General features: G+C 44.1%; 1 protein-coding gene across 1 annotated transcript in view; it reads right to left on the bottom strand.

Annotated features, from left to right (window-relative positions):
* The window catches only part of adgrd2 (adhesion G protein-coupled receptor D2), a 35,467-nt gene extending 17,101 nt beyond the window's left edge, over positions 1–18,366 (bottom strand). Inside the window, exons 1-18 of the mRNA XM_034541475.1 lie at positions 18,021–18,366; positions 17,717–17,774; positions 17,311–17,550; positions 16,590–17,219; positions 14,727–14,849; positions 14,256–14,350; positions 13,599–13,889; positions 9,002–9,113; positions 8,132–8,266; positions 7,701–7,809; positions 6,653–6,758; positions 6,513–6,568; positions 6,226–6,352; positions 5,974–6,077; positions 5,605–5,707; positions 5,301–5,454; positions 3,703–3,836; positions 2,949–3,064 (exon numbers count right to left, since the gene is read on the bottom strand). Of these exons, the coding sequence (XP_034397366.1) occupies positions 2,949–3,064; positions 3,703–3,836; positions 5,301–5,454; positions 5,605–5,707; positions 5,974–6,077; positions 6,226–6,352; positions 6,513–6,568; positions 6,653–6,758; positions 7,701–7,809; positions 8,132–8,266; positions 9,002–9,113; positions 13,599–13,889; positions 14,256–14,350; positions 14,727–14,849; positions 16,590–17,219; positions 17,311–17,550; positions 17,717–17,774; positions 18,021–18,065 (2,738 nt within the window). The 5' untranslated portion in view covers positions 18,066–18,366. The remainder of the gene's footprint in view (positions 1–2,948; positions 3,065–3,702; positions 3,837–5,300; positions 5,455–5,604; positions 5,708–5,973; positions 6,078–6,225; positions 6,353–6,512; positions 6,569–6,652; positions 6,759–7,700; positions 7,810–8,131; positions 8,267–9,001; positions 9,114–13,598; positions 13,890–14,255; positions 14,351–14,726; positions 14,850–16,589; positions 17,220–17,310; positions 17,551–17,716; positions 17,775–18,020) is intronic.
* Positions 18,367–18,864: the final 498 nt, after the last annotated feature.

Below are 18,864 nucleotides of genomic sequence, written 5' to 3'. Positions count from 1 at the left end.
ATAACAGATTTACTAGCAGTGTTCGTATGATGTATATCCATAATCCTGTAACCATAGCAACATAGACCTGACACAATGGAAAGAAAAATAATTTTGCTGCTCAGCCTTTGACTGACAATAGTGGCAAACATGTCTTTCTACTACAAGCTGGCTCATTTAAACCCTAAGTCTGCTGAAATATTTTCATATTGTTAACAAATCGCTTGAAAAGAACAAAACAAAGCAATGAATTTATCCATTAACAAGCAATGTGTGTGCATCAAAGCCTTTTCTTTTCATTTTCTTCCTGTGCACCACAAAGCTTCATTGTTGTCCAAAAATGTTAAAAGACACACCACCCAAGCTTCAGCCTCCAATGTTCTGCTGCTGTCTTCAGTCGTTCCTGTTGAGACACCACCTCTGTCTGCAGATTATGAATACAATATTGCATCGGCATATGGTATGCACTGCTTCCATCGAGGTCGGTGAGCCGTTTCCGGCATCCATGACTTTAATGGCTCAGTGGCTTAATTTCATCTTGCACCTAATAGCAGTGTGAGCTCCGCAGGTCTGGTGGATTTTCTCAGGGGTTGCACAGGGACATCTTATCCCGGCATGCCCCCCTCGGACAAAGGCCTCGCGACCTACCACCAAAGTCTGCTAGCTGGTCAGAGAGCTGGTGCGAGGGTCTGTGGCAGCTGCCCATCAGCTGGTATCGCTGGGGCTCCTGCACGGAGCAGGCCTGCAGAGCACCTGCTCAACCTCCTCCAGCTACAGGCAGTGTCCTTTGGTCCTCCAACACTTTAGGCCCCTGTTGGTGAGGGCTGACAACAGCATCCTCATGACCTAAATCAACAGGCATGGCAAAGCTCCTTCTGATGGACTTTCTTTACTTGTGGTGCAGACCATGCAGGCAGCAAGAGCGGGCTCCTCCTTTGCCTGTTATAGGGTCCGGTTCAAATGCCGGTGCAAGGAAACTCTGTTCTAAGGTTGGGTCTATTGTCTTTGATGAGAGGATTTTGTACACATTTTTAAGCCCTCTGAGGCAAATGTGTGATTTGTGATACCGAGATATACAAATAAAATGTCATAGAACAGACTTCTCTGCAATGTTTAATGGATAGAGGACAGGCACTGTTAAAGTCTGTGCAGCAGCTATTATTTGTACCCCCTGCCACAAGGTCAGGAGACAGCGGCCAGTGGTGCGTGCCTCCTCCCCGCAGTGGGCACTGCCATTGTTGCGCTAGGCTTTATGGAACTGTTGCTTTGAGCCTCTGGAGCGTCGTTCAATACAGCTTGGCTGCTCGCACTGACCTCAGCTAAGCGAGTGCATGAACTTACCGCCTTGTCGGTGCATCCCAGTTACTTGCTGCTTTGGCAGTGGCCAAAGCGGGGCTACCCTCAGACCTTCCCCAAAAGGGAGGCAAAGTTACTATTACTATATTACTGTTCTGCCCAGTTGTATTGATTGCACAACCTCCATTGGACACACTGAAGCTATTTGTGCGCTTCGGAGATGAGGTAGGCCGGTAAAGCCCTATCCAAGAAACACCTGGGCGATGGCTTTGCGAGTGCATCTACCTCCTATAGGCACGCAGGAAAGGCCCGCCCTGTGCGGTTCATGCACATATACATGCAGCATGGTAGTGAGGGGGCTTTCTTTGTGGGCTGAGCGTTCTATCTCTTGGCCATGTTGGGTTCTTTTTCAGGGTCTGTGCTTGCTGGAATGACACCGACTTGTGAAAAGGGTGCTTGGGTGTCCATTGTGTTGCATAGGGAAGTTATGTAACACTGACAGACGGACTAATCAATCATAAATTAACATGGAGACAACATATTGACTATATAAAAAGGTAAAAAGTCAATCCTCCAGGGATATATTAAATCACAAGGACTTTTATATAATGTATTACTCACTTATTTACGTATCTTATTGTTAAAATTATAAATAAATATACATATTATGAATAAGGCTGGTTACTGTGATCATACAAATGCATTGTTTATAAAATCTCATGTTTTTAATGATTTGGTATATTTATATAATAATGGTAAATGGACTGTACTCGACCACTCACAGCACTTTACCACTACATGTCATCCTTCACCCATTGCTACCCCGATGGGAGGAGCTACCTGCCCATCAGGGCAATCTATTCACACCTGCCATCATACACTGATGGCAGGACGACCCTGCTCACCACTGCATGTGATATAAAAATATCAATATTTCTGTAAGATTCAATTCAATTCAGTTCATTTTGTATAGCCCAATATCACAAATTACAAATTTGCCTCAGAGGGCTTTACAATTCAATTCAATTCAATTCAGTTTATTTTGTATAGCCCAATATCACACATTACAAACTCTCCTCAGAGGGCTTTATAATCTGTACACATAGGACATCCCTGTCCCAGGAAAAATAACCTTTCACAGGGAAAAAAGGGAAGAAACCTGTGATGTGAAGATGTGGTAAAATAGCAGAACTAGGAACGGGTTCCATGGCCTGTCGGAATTGTGTTTTCAAGGTCCTATAACAAGGTCCTTTAAAGTCCTTTAAAGTTACCATCCTGATGTCTTAGACACGGATCACGTTGTATAGTGTCTAAAAGAACTGAACCCTGCTAGGTGGAAGCTAGACAGAACCCAAGATGATGCACGCACGCACGCACACACACACACACACACACACACACACACACACAGTTGAGTTGGGACCAGGTGTTAAGCTGATAAGGTCTTACAACTCCCACAGCAGACTCCCGAACCTAAACTCCCAATCTCTCACACTGTCTCTATTGACTGTGAGGAAACAGAAAGTACGTGTGTAAGAGAGAGACAGAGAGAGAGAGAGAGAGAGAGAGAGAGAGTAAGAGAGAGAGAGAGAGAGAGAGAAAAAAAAAGGCTCATGAAAGAAAGCGCACAAAAAGCATGAGGAGAGAGAGGTAGAGCAGCCATTGTATCTCACCAGGTGAGGTCAAAGGTCTGCATCTTTGACGCTGAGCTTGGACTGAGCATCTTCGAGCGACGACGAGCACTGGAAACAGTCACCATGACAACCCGACACAGCACGACTGTATTGACCTGCAGGCAGAGAATAACAGCATCAACATGGCCTCCAGTTAACATGAGCGGTGCTCCTGCAGATCCACTTGGCCTCCGACTCACATGTAAAGAGGGGCACGATAACCCTGCTCACCAGGCTGCAGACACACTAAACAGTACTCAGTTGATGGACATTATTTCATGGTTCACTGTTGCTGGCTTATCTCAGATGAAAAAATAGAATGTAAACAAATGTGAAAAAAAAAGAAATGCAGACGTGCAATTTTCATTTGGAAGCTTGAATCTTCTGTGTTGTTTGTATTGTGGTCAGCACTCTCAATAGACTCGCTCATCAAAACACTTCTCCATCCCACCACTAGTCCAAAACTGCATGAGCTGAGGGCTGCCGTGATATACCGGTAATAACAATAACCGTGAGATAAAAAAGATGACATCATATCATGATATTGATATCATGTTAATAATAATAATAATAATATATATATATATATATATATCATTATTATTATTATATAATATATATGAAAATGTGTTAAGAATCCAGTGCCTCCATTTAAATAATTTTATATACCGAGTCATAGTAACACACTCTCTGTCAACCCACACGCACACACACACATACACACACACACACACACACACAGTGAGATACATACCACCAGGACAAACACCACAGGCCCCACAAAGGCCCAGATGGTGTCCGTGTGCACATTGAGCCAGCAGTGATCATCTGCCTTGTACTCGTCCACTGCTACTGTCAGTGTTACACCAACTATTAGAACAGGAAGTCCTGGAAAACAGTTTGGTAGAAGAAAATGAACGGGGATGAGGTTGTGACAACATACGAATCAGCATGTTTAAAATACATATTTATAGAACAGACTAGTCTGTTTAGTCTGAGGGGAACATTCAGCATGGACACCTCCATGTGTTTGTGCTGCTTTCACACACTGTTCTCAGCGACATAACACACTCACAGATGTATTTGGGAACACGAACAGTAGCAGCTGCGGGATGTTAAAAGAAAAAAAACGGGTTACGGTTAAGGCACAAAAAAATGAAAGATATATATGAACTGCAATTTGTGTTTTTAAAGTTTTAAGCATATTTCAAACATGTTGTTTCTTTGATCCAGTCTGTGGAATGGAAGTCCTTCTAGCACATTCCTGTATCCTCTAAAATAAGATGGGATTTCTTTGCAATACCTAAAATGCTGTTAACATCTTTTCTTCATCTGGTTTCAGTCCAAGCTGTTCAGCCTGTGGTTGTGAGAACCGTTTATGGACAATAAGCAAAGTTAAAGATGAATTGAACTGACTTTGTTCAAAGTAATGATGATAATATCGTCATGGAAGCGTTGCGTTGCGGCATCATTCATTACTAAACATTCACATCAGGTTGTGTGGTCCTTACTGGCATTATACAGCATGATCATTTTCATTTGGTTTACAGTACTTTAATATTCCAGTACTCATATTAAATTAAGTAGTGACCAGGCTGAACATAAGGAATGGTTGTAGTCATGTCTGTCTGCTCAACCTGTCTGTCCTCACATGAACTATCGTCTATCTGGGAGAACCCAAAACCACGAGTCCATGAGGAATCAACGCTCTCATTTCAAATACACAACAGTCAGTAAGTGTCTGCTGTTAGACAACCAAGCAAATAGATTCATTTTTGTTATTACTTGTAAAATTAAATAATAATAATACTAATAATGGATTGCATTTTTAGTGCCTTTCAGGGGAGCCGAGGAGGCTTTACACATGTGGAGGCTGACGTAAACAAATAACAACAAATACAAATATAGTCATATCGAAGGAATGGGGATAACAAAATGAACTAAATCCGTTGAAAGCGTCCAAAGATGCAGCATTAGGGATTTGTGCCACACTGATTGACTGAAGACACAGTCAGTCCTGTGGTGTGGTTGAGCCGTTTGTAACAGGCCTCTTAAATACACACTTTTATGCTTACTTATTGACATAACAGCATCGTTATCTTGAGGTATCAAGATTATGATTCTGGTTTAATGGCTGTGTCTCCTCATCAACAGGATATACAATGTCTTATTGAATTACATGTGGTCATCTGTGATGATGTCATGATGCCAGGACTTTGTTTTTCCCTGACGATGGTTTACTAGCATGTACATCAGTTAGCTAATACTTTGTGTATACTTTGAACGACTCATGCAGTGTCCTTTGTAATCTACAGGTAACTCGGTCATAAATCAAACTCCAAGAGAGTTTACCCCAGCCAATGATGTAGTAGAGCTTCATCCTGCGGTCCTCGCTGATGTTGACTGACACCACTTTGCTCCACAGCAGCAGGCCCTCCACCAGCATCCAGGAGAAAGAGGCCATGAAGAAGAGGTGGAGAAGTGCAGTCACCACGAAGCATGCTGCCTACAGGACAATACAGGAAGTGTTTACCCAAATGTACTTAGTGAGTCTAATGGTGCCGTAAATGTACTAAACAATCCCTCTTTGCATTATTTCATGAATATTCCACCTACTGAAACACACTTCTATATTACATCATGAGTGGATTCTCACCTCATTGGCCGACGCCCAGTCACTGCACATCAGCAGCAGCTCAGCAATGCCCAGAGACACAATCAGGTTCTTATGGACAGTAGTGCGGTCGGATTTGGGGACACTGCACATATACACACTCACACACACACGCACGCACACACGCAAAAGCACACACACACACACACACACACACAAGCACACACACGCGCACATACGGCATACCATATTTGAGTTAGGACTCACAGCAGTTTTCAGGATAAAATAAATAAATAAATAATTGGTTCTGTATTTTTCTTCCATTTATTGATGTGAATCTGGGAGGGTTTTCTGAATTGCTTTTCACCCTCTGTGCTTTACAGAGTGCACTCTGTGATGTTTGTGACTCACCCCACAGCGATGAAGAGGATGAAGGTGAAGAGGAGGCCACACAGAGACACTCCACAACCGATGAACGTCAGCACCTGCAGAGCTTTTTCATTCTCTGGGCTCCTCTGACACACACACACACACACACACACACGCACACACACACACACACACACACACACGCACACACACACACACACACACACACAGTGCATGTGCTGTAAATAGCATACGGTTGAAATACACTGTGATGATGTATGATGATGATGTTACCTGGGCTTCATAAACCTGCAGCAGCAATGCAAAATTGGTGGTGTGGTTGCAGGAGCACACAGTGTATCCATATTGTTTAGACACTACATCGCAGCCTTTGGTATTCCACCACCCACCAGCCTCCGGACTAGTAAGACACAAACAGCACATATTTGCATATCTACATACACTATAGGAATGCTAAGAATGACAATATGCTCTTCATCACATTCTTTTGTTGGAACAGGTAAGATAACTGTGGTGTTACAGAGGAAATATGAGACCTCCAAACATTCGTTGGCACTTACGTGAGATCAAAATCCCAGAAGGCGCACACTGGATCATACACAGTACCAGTGGGATTCTGTAATACAAATACAATGTATATATCGAACAGGATGTTTCATTAAGAAAGGAAAAAGGTGGAGATTGGAGAGATTTTGCTGACCTGTACTCTGTGCTGGAGTTGGAAGCGAACTGCTGTGCTAACCGGCTGGTTGTCTCCCATCACTGTGGTGGATATGACAGAAGAGCCCAGGACGGTGCCCAGATACCTGTTCATGGACGCACATTCACACACAAGTGACATTATGTCATTCTACTTGCAAGTAAATTAACATGTAATTCTTTAAAAACAGTCATAAGATCATTTTAATTTTTGATTAGTTCATTTCTTCAGTTATTTCCCCACTGCTTTGTTTTTGTGAAGAAGGCTTAAGGAATCTGAATTCCCCCAACACGTAGCAAACACAAATAGTTAGACAAAATGTTATGAACAGAAATAATATGCCATAATATCGTATATGTCCAGTGTGCATGCTGAAGCTTTAACATTGAGCGACGCTCACGCCAGGCATGCGTAGCAGTCGCAGTGTTCAGATCCTTCCTCAGGCCACAGATGGAATCATGATAGACAAGATTCAATAGTTCCATATAGGTTGAGATGAAACAACTCCATAGCTGGAAAAACAATTACCACCTCCAACCTCTGATTTCACATTTCTAGCTTCCGCTTGCCTGGAATCATATTTTCACAAACCTCCCCTGAGGCTCTGCGGATGCTTTTCCGCAGAAGTATAAATGAGGCATAACTCTGCGTGCCTGTGTTATGAAGGTGGATACCTTTATTCTACAAGCTAAAGTAAGAGATACACCAGTGAATAGTCTGTAGTCCTGGCACATGAAGTGCCGGGTTCGAGACACCACCAACAATGCAGGGACAGAAGGCACCGCGATTCATTTGGTGGCCGAAAGCACTTTTCAGCATGAAAATATGTTTTGTTCACTCCTCACCCTCTTGACCTCGCAGGACTGATGGAAACCAAAGCTTGGGTTAAATATCCAATTTATTCAGTTGCCCATAATTATTTTGCCTTATTTAATATCTTTCATAAAAACATGTTATTCTAATATACGTAGGTGTGGTGACTGTACGGTAGAAAATGTCACAATAAAAAACTAAAAAGTGCTTATTTCCAGCGGTGCTGGTACCTTACCTCTGACTGCCATCAGTGACGGTGGGGACCATGGTGATGTTCTCCTCCGGATTGAACAGCGGCCACAGAGAGCCGTACCACGTGTTGACCAATGTGAGCTGGAGGAAGCCTGCACATTCAACACAACAGCAACGAGGCTTTCTTCAGCTTACAACAGGCGGACAAATCAAACAGCACTAAGCTAACTCCAGTTGATTTAGGATGACTTATTATTCAAGACCAAATGGTTGTTTCAAAACTCAACAATGCGTCGTCATCTGCACCTCACCGCGAGACCTTGGGAGTGTAAGTAGGTGAACGCACACAACACATTCACACGTTTGTCTCTAATATAATGCATATTTTCTTCTTTTTGATAAATAAGTCTGAATAAGTGACTACTTAAAGTGCAGGTGGGAGAAGATGATTGTCTGTTGTTGCATTTGACGTACCGTTGCTATGGAGATCCTGTATCTTCTGCTGTGGGACTGAGATGCAGTCGAGTTTGGTGTGCTTCTCTGTCTCCGGCCCACAGAAGCTAACTCCTCTGGATGCTTCCTGCAGCCTCTGCTGCTGCACCTCCACTTCTGAAAGGGACAAGAAACAGCAATGTTAGATTTTTCTGCAGAAAGTGTCCACTGTCTACTATAATTATGTAAAACAATTACAACTAAACATTAATTTCTGTGCTACTCATTCAATATTTTTTGATAACCGCATTGTTAAATAAACAGTATATGTTTTCAATCAAGATTGATTCATCAGAGCTGGGACAGCAAGAATCTACAATGTACAATGACCGGAAAGGAAAATTGGAAACATTATTGTAAATATAGTTTTCACAAATTGTAAAGCCGTCTGAGAAAAATGTGTGATGTTGGGCTATACAAAATAAATTGAATTGAATATTCATTTGTTGGAGGGTTGTTGCATTTGAAATGAATAAAACATTTTTGTATGGAAACCATGAGCATAGCTCTGTCAACACATTTCACAACTTAAGCATGACGACATTACTAAAAATAGGTTCCATTGGACTTTATTTTGTTCAGAGATCTCAGCATTTACTTTGCTGTGTTAACTGTTATAATCACTGAAAGCACAATATATATACATATTATATATATATATATATATATATATATATATATATATATATATATATATATATATATAAATTACTAAGAGTATTCTTCTATTTACTATTGATCGGACCATATCTTATTAAAGCTCAGCTATTAATCCGGCATCTTCTTCCTTTGTAACGAAAGTCCTTTGCTGTACGTGTGTAACGCTTCAGTATGGCGGTGTGTGTGACTCACTGATGTTAGGTCTGAGAATGATCAGGTGGTCAGTCTCTGCCATCAAGCGAGGGCCCAGGCTGGTCAGCATCCGGTCAATACTCTGGACCACGTCCATGGGGCCGCTCACCACCTAAACACACGGAACACAGACCTCTCAGCAGCAGCAATGCTCGTCCCCTCTGCCCTGAAGCTAAGGAAGACGTCTACATTTCAAAATGACCATCCGAATGCTGCATTGTGAGAAAATGCTTGCAGCGTATAGATTACTCTTTGCCAGAGTTTATGCACAGATTCAATAGATTGGCCAATAGTGGTGGGTGCAAACGTGGATGTTGCCTTTTTGGAGCCCGTCTTTCTTAATTCAATATGCCCATCTAAGAGCTGAGCCTTAGAGACGGAGCTTTGAGCAGTGCGAGGGAGGTTTGTGGATGAGTACAGCCACAGTTGTTCAGAGTGCTGCTCATCCATTGAGTCTGAGCTGAGGTGGCCTTGGAGCGCTGAGAGGCCTGGGGGGAAGGGAGCCAAGCGCCCAGAGAAACACAACACTTGTCGTGAGGCAACCTCATCAAGTTGCACACATCAAGTCAGTGCAGAGGCCGAAGTGACAAAAAAAGATGAGGTAAGAGAATGCAATGTACCAACTGAGAACTGGATTAAAGCATGGTTTCCTCTATGCACTATTGTTGATCAGACATTCAGAATGTGAAAATTGGAAGATTAAGCTATGTTTCAGTAGAGACTGTAACATTTGTCAACCGGGTTCTACTATATTGTGGTAACTTCATCATTTCTCTGTAGAGGATGAGCTCATATGAACTATAGAAGCACACTGCCCTCTAGTGCTTTAGAGCAGACGTGGCTTCTGTCTGCCTGTCTCTCTGCCTGCCTGTCTGTCTGTCTGTCTGTCTCTCTGCCTGCCTGTCTGTATGTATGTATGTATGTCTGTCTGTCTGCCTGTCTATCTGTCTGTCTGTCTGTCTGTCTCTCTGCCTGCCTGTCTGTATGTATGTCTGTCTGTCTGTCTCTCTGCCTGCCTGTCTGTATGTATGTATGTATGTCTGTCTGTCTGCCTGTCTATCTGTCTGTATATCTGTCTGTCTGTCTGTCTGTCTGTCTATAGTACTCCATTCACATACATATACTTACAATAAAAGACTTGGGAAAAGCTCTTGAATTAAGAACTTGAAATACAAACATTCATGATGCACATTGAACTATACTTGATCGAAATTGTGATGCAATGTAAATGTAATCAAACCCGATAATGAGACCAATGATGTAATACAATGTCTGATAATGCAACACCTTTTGACCAATAATGTGATTCTATGTTCATTTCCAGAGCTTTACATTTTGTGTTTGATGAATTCAAGAATGTGAAATATGTGAAATGAAAGAATGAGCCCCACACAACCATATGCACACATGGCAGAAACCCAGGGACATGCAACACCATCCTGTCTTCCCTCCATCATAATCAGTGGGGGTGCAATTTAGTAAAAGTAAAAAAGCTTCTACTCTTTTGTTCTCAATCGCCTTGTTATATTTCTCTTATCATCCTTAACATTTCAAAACAGTTGGAACAATTAATACAAACAGTAACACACAATGGATTAATGGCAAAAGCCCTCAACTTGCTCAACATTCTTAGTATATCTCTCAAAGGTCAATATTTATGTCAATAACCATAGCAGTGTTATCGTCACATATCAGAATGACAAGTCCTTGGTCATTGGCTACAAACAACATGGACAAAATGCTTTTCCATGATCTCAATACAACACCACTCTAAGTATTTTCTGATACTAAAACTATGGCTAAAGTTTGATAACAAAGATGTAAAAAAATGCACAAGGCTGCAATTTGTTTGTTTGGAATATAACAATTTCAACATTGCAATGTTTCACATTACTGTTTGTGGGAGATTGATTCTGGGTATTGAACAGGATTCACGTTTACAAATTAATAAGCTGAATTGAAATTGGTTTCACGATGTGCACACGTGACGAGATGGTGTGGAGGTTGAACAAGAAGTTTGGAGAGTTTCAATTCCTGATCTGAGAACACTTATTCTAACTTTTTTCTTCATTTCAAATTTCATTTGAACCCCTTTTGAAATGCAGAAATGTCATAAGAGCAAAAACCCTGTATTCAATAGGAATCCCCCAATAAGCATTTCGAGGAGATTGAATCAACTGTTCTGCTTTTGTCGCTGGCTTGTGTTTCATGTCAGATGTAAATACACAAACTGCTGTACCAGTACAGTGAGTATCCACATGTACCAGTACAGTGAGTAGCCACATGTACCAGTACAGTGAGTAGCCACATGTACCAGTACAGCGAGTAGCCACATGTACCAGTACAGCGAGTATCCACATGTACCAGTACAGTGAGTAGCCACATGTACCAGTACAGCGAGTAGCCACATGTACCAGTACAGCGAGTATCCACATGTACCAGTACAGCGAGTATCCACATGTACCAGTACAGCGAGTAGCCACATGTACCAGTACAGCGAGTAGCCACATGTACCAGTACAGCGAGGAGCCACATGTACCAGTACAGCGAGTATCCACATGTACCAGTACAGCGAGTAGCCACATGTACCAGTACAGCGAGTAGCCACATGTACCAGTACAGTGAGTAGCCACATGTACCAGTACAGCGAGTAGCCACATGTACCAGTACAGCGAGTATCCACATGTACCAGTACAGTGAGGAGCCACATGTACCAGTACGGCGAGAAGCCACATGTACCAGTACAGTGAGGGAGCCACATGTACCAGTACAGCGAGGAGCCACATGTACCAGTACAGCGAGGAGCCGCATGTACCAGTACAGCGAGGAGCCACATGTACCAGTACAGTGAGTAGCCACATGTACGAGTACAGCGAGGAGCCACATGTACCAGTACAGTGAGTAGCCACATGTACCAGTACAGTGAGTAGCCACATGTACCAGTACAGCGAGTAGCCACATGTACCAGTACAGCGAGTAGCCACATGTACGAGTACAGCGAGGAGCCACATGTACCAGTACAGCGAGTAGCCACATGTACCAGTACAGTGAGTAGCCACATGTACCAGTACGGCGAGAAGCCACATGTACCAGTACAGTGAGGGAGCCACATGTACCAGTACAGCGAGGAGCCACATGTACCAGTACAGCGAGGAGCCGCATGTACCAGTACAGCGAGGAGCCACATGTACCAGTACAGTGAGTAGCCACATGTACCAGTACAGTGAGGAGCCACATGTACCAGTACAGCGAGGGAGCCGCATGTACCAGTACAGTGAGTATCCACATGTACCAGTACAGCGAGGGAGCCGCATGTACCAGTACAGCGAGGAGCCACATGTACCAGTACAGTGAGGAGCCACATGTACCAGTACAGCGAGGGTGCCGCATGTACCAGTACAGTGAGTATCCACATGTACCAGTACAGCGAGGAGCCACATGTACCAGTACAGTGAGTAGCCACATGTACCAGTACGGCGAGAAGCCACATGTACCAGTACAGTGAGTAGCCACATGTACCAGTACAGTGAGTAGCTACATGTACCAGTACAGCGAGTATCCACATGTACCAGTACAGTGAGTAGCCACATGTACCAGTACAGTGAGGAGCCACATGTACCAGTACGGCGAGAAGCCACATGTACCAGTACAGTGAGGGAGCCACATGTACCAGTACAGCGAGGGAGCCACATGTATCAGTACAGCGAGGAGCCGCATGTACCAGTACAGTGAGTATCCACATGTACCAGTACAGTGAGTAGCCACATGTACCAGTACAGTGAGGAGCCACATGTACCAGTACAGTGAGTATCCACATGTACCAGTACAGCGAGGAGCCGCATGTACCAGTACAGTGAGTATCCACATGTACCAGTACAGCGAGGAGCCACATGTACCAGTACAGTGAGTAGCCACATGTACCAGTACAGTGAGTATCCACATGTACCAGTACAGCAAGGAGCCGCCTGTATCAGTACAGCGAGTAGCCACATGTTCCAGTACAGGGAGTAGCCACATGTACCAGTACAGGGAGTAGCCACATGTACCAGTACAGCGAGTAGCCACATGTACCAGTACAGGGAGGAGCCACATGTACCAGTACAGGGAGTAGCCACATGTACCAGTACAGCGAGTAGCCACATGTACCAGTACAGGGAGGAGCCACATGTACCAGTACAGCGAGGAGCCACATGTACCAGTACAGGGAGGAGCCACATGTACCAGTACAGCGAGGAGCCGCATGTACCAGTACAGCGAGGAGCCGCATGTACCAGTACAGCGAGTAGCCACATGTACCAGTACAGCGAGGAGCCGCATGTACCAGTACAGTGAGAAGCCACATGTACCAGTACAGCGAGTAGCCACATGTACCAGTACAGCGAGGAGCCGCATGTACCAGTACAGCGAGAAGCCACATGTACCAGTACAGCGAGTAGCCACATGTACCAGTACAGCGAGTAGCCACATGTACCAGTACAGCGAGTAGCCACATGTACCAGTACAGCGAGGAGCCGCATGTACCAGTACAGCGAGGAGCCGCATGTACCAGTACAGCGAGTAGCCACATGTACCAGTACAGCGAGGGAATATGTGTTACCTCTTTGATGGCCTGCCACTTCAGGGCGTTGTCTTCACTGATGATGCTGTCAGCCACACTGATGAAGTGCCGGCTGAGCTCCTGGACCGGGTCCCGGCTGTGGTTGCTGGCTTCGGTGAGTGGCTGAGCAGGAACGTCAGCAGCCAGAGACAGCAGCTGGATGATGGACACCATGTCTGTTGGCTGCAGTCCCTCCTGCTGTGTGTCCTCCAGGGCCTGGGCAGAGATGTCAAGCAGGGCAGAGGCCTCGGCCTGGCTGCTCAGCCCCGACGGCTGCTGGCCCAGCACTGCCTGGGTGTGGACACAGAGACACCCTTCAACAGAGCTACAAGACCTCTTTCATTGTATCAGCTCGTATCAGATCAGCATTATACTTTACTGATAGGACCTACGCACCACCCTATTGGTCTTTGTTTACACACTTAAAAAAAAAAACATCTCAAACACCCACATGTCTTAAGTACAATTTAATTTGCTATCATTGCGAAATGGTGTAGACGAATGAAAAATAGAAGAAAAATCAATCTCATTTGTGTAGCGTCAAATCCAACTGAAGTTATCTCGAGACTCTTTTCATACAGAGCGGATCTAGACTGCTCTCTATGAAACACGTCATTTTCCATTCTGAATACACCATAAACACTCTGAGGGTTGTACCTGGGTTTTGTTGGAAAGCTTCATCAGATGGTTCATAAAGGCCGTGGGCTGGGAGTTCTGAGAATCAGTCATCTGCTTCATCTTCAGGTACCGCTCTGTGCCAGAAACAACACAACGGCAGTGTGGATGATGTCATGGCAGGATGCTCCGCTGCTCAAAGAACTCATCCTTCAGCTGGAAGAGTGCAAAACCCCAGGCTGCTGACGGGTCCAGAATAAAACACTGAACTCCCAGCAGAGCCGGATCTCTGACCTCCTTGTCAACAGGGGGATTTCCCTCACTTAAGGCCCAGATATAATAATTCAGTTACAGCAGCAAACATTGGATACTCTTTGTCTGATTGATAAAAGATTCTGATAAAAAGGGTTAATAAAATATATATATGTCACATATTTGTATGCACTAGCACTAATATTATATCCCTCTACCGCAAGCCCTGGTCTGTTGTTGGGCACAGTGTCTGAGGCTCACCTCTTCTGCTCCTGCAGATGAACAACAGTGGATCAGAGCAGTCTGTCAAGCCCAGCAGAGGCAGCTGATCGGACCAGCCCTGCAGCGTCCTGCAGCCCTGCAGCTCCATCTGCTGGTGCACTGCTGCTCACACACACATACGCACACACGCACACACGCACACACGCACGCACACACACACACACACACACACACACACACACACACACACACACACACACACACACACACTCAAGAGTCAACTTGAGTCTGTCTAAATGCCGTCACTATCAGAAGATAAACACAATGGATCAGGTAAATAAAAATCTGATTTGATTAAAATGAAAAATGGCATTTAGGAACGTCGAGGAACACCAACAACTGAATGTTTTTTTGTGACAAAAGCCCTGAACGCATGGGTCCTTTCTGAGGAAAGGAAACTCAGACAGTGGGGGAGTTATTGTTCACCACTGCATGGAGTTCTTCCACTAGCTGCCCCCGCACTGCCGGAGCTGTGGGAACCCCCTCCATCTCCTCCATTCCCTCCATCTCCTCCATTCCCTCCTTCCCCTCCTTCCCCTCCTTCTCTCTGACTCACAGTTCCTGCCCTTCATTTTGTGGGTCAGTCTTCCTGTTTCTGGACTGTTCAGACTCACACATTGACTGAATAGTCACCAAAATCACTTCATTTATCAATATTCTCCTGGTTATACTACAATGCTTGTTTTGGGGGGAAATCATTTTACTGGGTTTTTTCCCCCGCAAGATATTACCCAAAAAATGTCTATTTTTCCAAAATAAACATTGTAGTCTCACTAGGAGGAGCGGAGTGAGGCATGAAGTGAGTTTGTTGACACTACACAGCATAACAGTGACGTTATTGAATATTGTCCCAATAGAAATGTACCAAAAGAGCAGACAATAAGTGTTGTAGCATGACCAGGTGAAGAGGAATGGATGTAGAAGTGCTTTTGGTGATGCCACACTGCATGAAGCTATGGAATATTGCACTGCCGGCTTCACAGAGAAAACAATGTTATTTGTCCACCTCTTGTTCGGTTGAAAGTTCTTTGTCTACCTTACGCTTGCAAAGAGGCATCATTTGGGTTTTACCAACTTTACGCTTACGAGTTATATCCGGAAAGACTTTATCGGGGAATATCACTTTTCTCATAATTATGAGTTCAGAATCTCATTAATTATGAGATCATGATCCCGTAGTTCACACCAAACGCAAAGAGAACTTCTCGGCGCTCAAAGCAGAGACTGGGGCCCAAATGATGGCTTGGGAATGAGGCCGATATATAGATATTTGCTCCATTCGTGTATGAGTATCAGATTAATTATTTCAACTGCAGGTGAAGGATTAGTGTGGCGCTGTGGTGTGAAAGCGTATCAGCATTGAGATTCTCCTGGCATCACTAACGACCTGACACTGTTTAATCAGAAATGGAGGGAAACATTTTTTGTTGTTGCTATTGCGGGTTCTTAGAGCTCTACCTCATATTTAAATAAAGACATCCATTGGTATCATTCTGTAGTTATTTTGGCATCCTTTTTATCTGTTTATTGCAATTAAATCGCAGCAAAATCTATATCAGATTCATTCTGCTGTAGTAAACCAGTGTGGCTTGCCAGATACACTGAATACATATGTTCAATAGAGTTCGTGAAACACGCCCCACCAATTGAACCCTCTTGCCTTTTCGAAACAAGGGTAATATTTGGTCACTTACGTCTTTCCCCCTATCTACAGAGACATTGGTTGTGTCCTCAGTATTTAGGCACAAGGTGATTGAATATACCAGAGCCATTTGGTGGGCAAGGATCAGTCTAGTCACCCATAATACAATGGGATTCAGAATATACAGAATGTGATCTTACCAGGGCAAAAAAGAAGAACCTGGACCTCTTTGACCATTGGGTGGCTGCTTAGGTCGGCAAGATTCCAACTGAAGAGCACCTCCTGGGTTATGGGTGAACATGCGTTGAGAGCATGGACATGCCTTGTTTCCAGAGACATATTCCAAACATTAAGGTCAGTGATATTTCCAAAAAAAGGCTCTGTGAAATTCCCTCCAAATGAATCTTGGTCTTGACCCAGTATAAATATACCATCCCCATAGATATTCCTGGAAGAGTCTGTGCCTGAGCCCATGTCCTTTCTGTCCCCATCCACATAGATAGCCCAGTGGCCACTGCTCCGGAGCCATGTGACACATATGTGATGCCAGGCGCCATCGTTGTGGAAGGATGCCTTATACGGCAGATGCTTCCCATGGATGATGAGCGCAAGGAGGATGCGTCCCTGCACATCCACTTGGCCTCTTAGCTGGAACTCATTGGTAAAGACAGGTGCAGCGTAGGAGAAGATGGTGGACACCTCATTCCACTCTGGGTTCCACTGAACTCGAACACACACACTGACGGACGACAGTGTGGGAAAGGACACGTTGACACGAGCAAAGCCCTCACGGGATTCCTTTGGGAAGTTTAGAGCTGAGAACTGTACGTCTAAACGAAAGCAGACAAAGTGGTCAGTGATCAAAGAGTTCACTATTTCTTTACCTGCAAATGTGTTTGAAGGTCTACTGCGTGCACTCACATTGTTTGGAGAGGGCCACAGCCCTAGAGGTTGCTTTGCTGGGATCCCTGACCCAGATAGGTGAACGATGTCCAGTCTGCCGGAGCAGCTCCAGGACTCCCTCCTGGTCCTCGGACCGTTCAAGGGTGGCAAGGGAGCTGAACTGGCCTCTGCAGAATCTGTCGGCCCTGGAGAAGGCCAGTGAGTCATTAGCTAGTTGGAAGGCCCAGTGAGAAGTTAGATGGACTAGTCTTGATTTCCCTGGAGAGTCAGGCACAGAAAACAAGCACAACAAGCACAAATTAAAAAAAGTAACGCATTAATCAAAATCACATCATCTTATTTTTAAATGAAGAGAGTGGATGGAAAAGAGATGTCAGTATTATAAATGGAATTGCTGGCCACTACAAGTGATTAACAGTCTCACCATGTGCCTCCCCCACTTTGTCTGGTCCAGCATGTGTTGGCTCACTCTCACATACCACCTACAGGAAGAAAAGTCAAATGTACTTTTTATTTCAACGGTTGCTTTGCAGCATTTGCCTGGAAGCAGCATGCACACGTCTGTCTGCCTTTTGAAAAAAGAAAGGCTCTATTGAAAACACAATCATCGTTATGAATTTAGAAGTTAATGTACATTTTCAAATAAAACGATGCAATCTTAATACAATTAACAAAATAAACCATTTGCATGGCTCTTGATATATTATGTAGTATAGAATGGTTATTACCACAAATGAGAAGAGTATGAGTCCAGTATGCAGGGCTGCAGTCATCTCTAGACCAGTGTAGTTTCCAACTGAAACAGACCACTGATCTTACTGAGAAAATAATATTTCCGCCTCAATTTAGAAAAAGTCACAAAGTGTTTACAATAACCTCTTAGCGTATCACTCTTCAACCAGCAGTTTTCCAAAATTCTGGAGTTAATGTCCTGATTCATTGTTGCTCTGTCCCCATTTTTCTTTAAAGCAGCAGAAAGTCTCTTTGAATAATCTGGGAAGGAACTCCATGCGTGGTATGATCAAACCCAAATCTGGTCCAGACTCCTCAACCAGTGCCTCGGCTTGAATATCCAGCATATCCAGCAGAGTTTCTGGTCTCTTGGCTGGGAGAGAGCCAGCAATCCCAGTGCGTCTGTCCAAGAGACCCTGCCGGTCTCCTGCCTCCGTTCAGACCCCAACCCCTCCCTCCCTCCTTAGTACCCTGAAGCCATCTGCCTTTGTCATGCAAATGTGGTAATTTTTTAAAAGAACCCTACTTACGCAAGCAGTGTCAAGCATTTTGCACAGAGAGTTCATCAAGAGCAGCAGGGCGGCTGACATGTTTACCACACAGCCCTTCTTTTTGCCTACTATAGGAATCTCTCAAGTTAATTTTAACATCTGTTTCATTGATGCACTTCATCGTCAATAAAAGATTAGTTTTAGTCATCTATTCATTGTACATTCAACCATAAAGTGTGTCTGTTTGGTTGGCTTTCATCTTGTGGTTTTGTCCAACATGCTTGAATGCCTTGATGCCTTTTGACATCTGCATTTACAATACGTCTGCCACATGCTTTTCATGGGCATT

This window comes from Cyclopterus lumpus, chromosome 9 (assembly GCF_009769545.1).
Source record: "Cyclopterus lumpus isolate fCycLum1 chromosome 9, fCycLum1.pri, whole genome shotgun sequence".
In the NCBI taxonomy this organism is placed as follows: Eukaryota; Metazoa; Chordata; class Actinopteri; order Perciformes; family Cyclopteridae; genus Cyclopterus; species Cyclopterus lumpus.
Note: the sequence above shows the minus strand (reverse complement) of the source record. Positions and strands in the feature narration are given on the sequence as shown.